We start from the raw sequence: 4,570 nt of genomic DNA on the forward strand, positions 1-4,570 counted from the left end.
CTTCCTCTATGTGTGGACAAAGATCTGATCAAAGCCACTCCTGGTGATTTTCATTGTTGAAATCATTCACAGAGGCTTGATAGTTTCTGATGAGCTGTGCCAAACCCTCTATGTACATTTCTACCTATTTCCATTTTTGCACTCGGGGACAATGTTTCTAAAAACAATTCCCAGAGGCTTGATTTTACGGATGAGCTGCGCCACACCCTCAATAACAGTTTAAAATATATATCTATTTTTATACATACATATTTTATATTTTTACATTTTGGCACTCAGGGACAAGGCTTCTCAAACGTATTTATACATTAAGACATTGAATAAGTTTTAAGTTCAACAAATCGTCACCCGCTAAAAAAGAAATTGAGGACAAACCAAACAAAATTCTGCTTTTTTTACTTTTTTGTACCAATGTAATAGTCATAGACGTGAATGGTCTGTGTCATTTGTATCGTAAGATAATAAAACGGAAAATTAAAACGCTTTGTACTTTTATCTATTTAAACCAAAACACTACAAATCAAAAGTAGTCACATGTTCCAGTTTGTCGCTTGAGGGGAGAAAGGACAAGCCTTAGAATGTTTTGATTAAAAAAAAAAAATTATATCACGAGGGACACATAGCCTATTTTCTATTCCCGGAATTTATCAGCAGCATACTGTCCAGGAGATGGCGACATTGAGGCGTCTGTAGACAACATAGTATGGTATGAATAGAAGAACGAGAAAAAAATAATAATTAAAAAAAAATAACATGTTGTTATTGTGATAAGGCAAAGGACATGAAGTTCACATTGCCTGTAAAATATTTACTATTCTTTGTGTACTCAGTGCACAGGAAAAACAGGAAATTGTAGAAGTTAGTGTCACAAAAACCCACTAGATATCACAACTTTTTTTGTGGCACTGCAATTAAGTGCAAGTGGGAAGTATTTACAACCCGCAGTTTGACTTTTGAAATGTTTCTTGGGCGTCATTGAGCTTTAAATATTCTGGACTTTAGTGACTGTTGCCCTCTTGTGGATTTTCTAAATTTTACATGTAAACTCAATGTAGCGTTTTGAAGCCTTTTTTTGATCCAATGCACTTTTTCATTCAAATATCTCGTTGCACACTGTCTGTCAGAAGTTTTAAATTACCATAACTTTATTTCATCATGTTTCTTTAATTGAGTTTCAAATTATTTGTGGTCGTTATGGCTCAAGAGGTAATACATCATTATTCATTTTCATACTTGTCAGGCTCCAGGGCTCCATGCCCTTACAAACTGTGGTATTTTCTCTAACAAAATACAAAATAATATTTTACCATAATTTTTTTTTCAAACGTGTTTATTTATGTAGTTTAACATGTAATGTTGTACATGTGTTTCGTTATATCATATATATTGTTAATTACATTTTATTGTGAGATCCTGAGTTGCTCGACATGAATGAGATGTATTTTAATAAATGTTCACAAATGTAACAGCTTGGACATTCACTGTAGAAGGAAAAAAATACATGCAAATATAATTAAGTAGAATAATACATTTTCTTATTCAAATTATGAATTCATTTTCTGCATTAAATTATTGTTGATAATATACTGATTAAAGGGATAACCACAAACCTGTCTTTTTTCATTTTCTCCTTTTATACTTCCTTTTATTCTTAACTTCTTTTTACGACATAATAATTCGTAATATAATGCATCAAAGGAAGTGAGCCGTTTGAGAGCTCTCTTTAATGAGTTGAGCTGAAAAAAACCAGTTCTCTAAAAAGAGACGGACTTCCTTTCACTACACAACTACCACGGAATGATGCATGATGAGAAATCCCCGGGCGGCAGACGCATACACACAGTAGCATCAAACCGCTCGCTTCGTTTACAGCGAAAAAAAAACATACCGAGATAGAGGCTACCGCGGCGAACTCGTTTGACTTGATTGATTTGCCGTTTCGTGATAGTCGGTGTATACCGGATGGTACCCATAATTGACAAATTTGCGTTTTTCCGTACAGATTTGCTCGTATGTCGTACACGTCTTAAAATGCATAATAAACGTACTTTGCACAGCAAAAACGTACAGGTTGACAGGCATGCATTTTGGTTTCTCGTCTTGACGTAATTTTTGGCTTTTACTTTATTTTAAACCTCCTTTTCTCAATTTTTACTAAGATCTGTTTGTTTTTTTATTTACGAAAACAATACTTTAAAGTTATTAAAAAGAAATAAGAAAATAATAATTCAAATTAAAACATTTTTTGGACTTGATTCATTCGTTTTTGTAGCACAATCTTAAACAAAAAAAGAGTTATAAACTATATTTTCCTACCCCACAAGCAGATATAAAAAATAAAAAATTGTAATCTGCTGCCTCCTCGTAATATAGAGTTCTTTTAGTTACTTGGTTGATCATCAGAAGAAAGCAGACTACTGAACAATGACATGCTTTTCCAAAGACACAATCAGGCATTGTTTTGCCCTCACACAAGACAAGGTCTCACGGCACACTGCATGAAAAACACTGCTCTATGTTTTGAATATTTTTATACCTGTCAACCTGTACGGTTTTGCCATAAAAAAGTACGTTGATTATGCATTTGGAACAACGTGACCTGAAGCCCACTCAGTGAAAATTTTCATTGCACTCAATTAATGTAACTTGTATTCAATCGTATAAAATCCCTTATAGTCAAATGTATAAAATCCTTCAAAGTGGTTCTCTAATGCTTGCACTAGACACCCATTTGCCATAGAAGCATCATCGTGAGAGGCAAAGACAACAACAGCTGACACACTTTCTCTTCCAGGTTTGGTCTTTAGATAGAGGTTATCAACCCCTTCTGTCAGGCGCATCTGAAGCAGCTCATTTTGCTGAGTGTTGGCTGGTAAATTTGCAATGTAGAGATGCCTCTTCTCTATTGTTAGGAATTAAATATCAAAATGTACCATTTACCAAATTGTTCGAATTAGTTATCTGACTCCATTAACCAAACGCAACCTACATTCACCCAACAATTTATGCGCGCTCGGTTTCTTGATGGAAAAGATGAACAAAAAGCCAACATTTTTACACGGGGGCAGATTTAATTTCATTAACAATTTAACTAAGTATACTCCATCGAAAACGGCGGAATTAACGTCGTTGGAGTCTCTGGGAAGCCTTCTTCTGAAGTCCTTTAGCTCTCTTATTATTGGACATCTTCTCCCCGCATAATGGCGTGCCGACTACTCCCATGGGTGCGCCATCGAAGCCCCCTGGGCTTCACCATCTTGGAGAAGAGCGTCGCGATGTCTGGAATACTCAAAACAACACCGAGCATTTCTACGTCATCAGGGCCTTGTTCTCAAAACAACGCCTGCCGTCCTCTGTCTGGATGTGCTGATTATCTAATCAGCAGTACGTCCCGTTCTGTAAACAACATCTTCCACCACTCATGCCTGCCCTGAACTTTCACTGTTCATTTAATAAAGGCACAGTCAGTAACTCACTACAGCATTAAACTCAATAAATGTAACTTGTATTCAATCATATAAAATCCTTTATAGTCAAATGTATAAAATCCTTCAATCCGCAGAGCCATACTTGGCGTATGCAAGTCCCCAGTTCATGCCACTGAAGTTCAACATGAGTCGAAACTCCCACAGTGGCCCCACAGAGCTGAAGAGTGGAATTAATGTGTTTTCGAAAACGTCTGGGGGGGACGTTGAAGATGAAAACTCACAGTTGAGTCCATGGAGTGGCCCGTGCCACGCCCCAAGTGGTCCGCCATACTTTCGCTGGCCATTTACCTGAACATCCCTTGTATTGGTTGTTTCAAGCCAGGTTAGCAGTTTATGCCAATGCTCATTGATCGAGTTGTGCATCCTTCACGTTGCCATACCTGTCAACTGGTTTTGCCGTACAAAATACGTTTTGTATGCATTTTAAGACGAGTACGACGTACAAGGAAATCTGTATGGAAAAACGCTAATTCGTCAATGATGGGTACCATCCGGTATAGACCGACTATCATGTAACGGCAAATCAATCAAGTCAAACGAGTTTGCAGCGGAAGCCTCTATCTCTGTATCGTTTTTTTTTTTTTCGTTGCAAACGAAGCGAGCGCATACCTGTCAACCTCCACGGCTCCAGGCCCGTACGAACTGTCGTTTTTTTCCCATACAAAATAATCGTATACTATATATATGCGATTGACAAATTTGCGTTTTTCCTTTCAGATTTCCTTGTACGTCGTACTCGTCTTAAAATGCATAAAATACGTACTTGTACGGCAAAACCGTACAGGTTGACGGGTATGCGAGCGGTTTGATGCTACTGTGCGCATGCGTCTGCCGTCTGGGGATTTCCCATCATGCATCATTCTGAAAAAAAAAATATGGTGTACGATTATTTTGTATTTTGTGCGGAAAAATACGAAAGTTTGTACGGGCATGGAGCCGTGGAGGTTGACCGGTATAAAAGCCGCGCAGTTTCATTGTTCGTAAAATTGAAATGAGTCGTTCAACCCCGCGAACGTGACGCTCAGCTACGTCCGCGGTCACGCGAGATCTGACGCGAGATTTCACACTCGCACCGATCCAAC

The 4,570-nt window shown here is 37.8% G+C and overlaps 1 protein-coding gene across 1 annotated transcript; it reads right to left on the minus strand.

Annotated features, from left to right (window-relative positions):
* Nucleotides 1–631: 631 nt before the first annotated feature.
* Nucleotides 632–3,851, minus strand: LOC148355309 (dead end protein 1-like). The gene is made up of 3 exons (XM_088350217.1): nucleotides 3,571–3,851; nucleotides 2,783–2,904; nucleotides 632–687 (listed from the first exon to the last, which is right to left on the minus strand). Exons 1-3 carry the CDS (start codon nucleotides 3,849–3,851, stop codon nucleotides 632–634), a joined length of 459 nt encoding a protein of 152 aa, XP_088206343.1.
* Between the last annotated feature and the right edge of the window lie 719 nt (nucleotides 3,852–4,570).

This window comes from Urocampus carinirostris, chromosome 12, assembly GCF_059441175.1.
Source record: "Urocampus carinirostris isolate Australia breed hairy pipefish chromosome 12, RoL_Ucar_1.0, whole genome shotgun sequence".
Taxonomy (NCBI): domain Eukaryota; kingdom Metazoa; phylum Chordata; class Actinopteri; order Syngnathiformes; family Syngnathidae; genus Urocampus; species Urocampus carinirostris.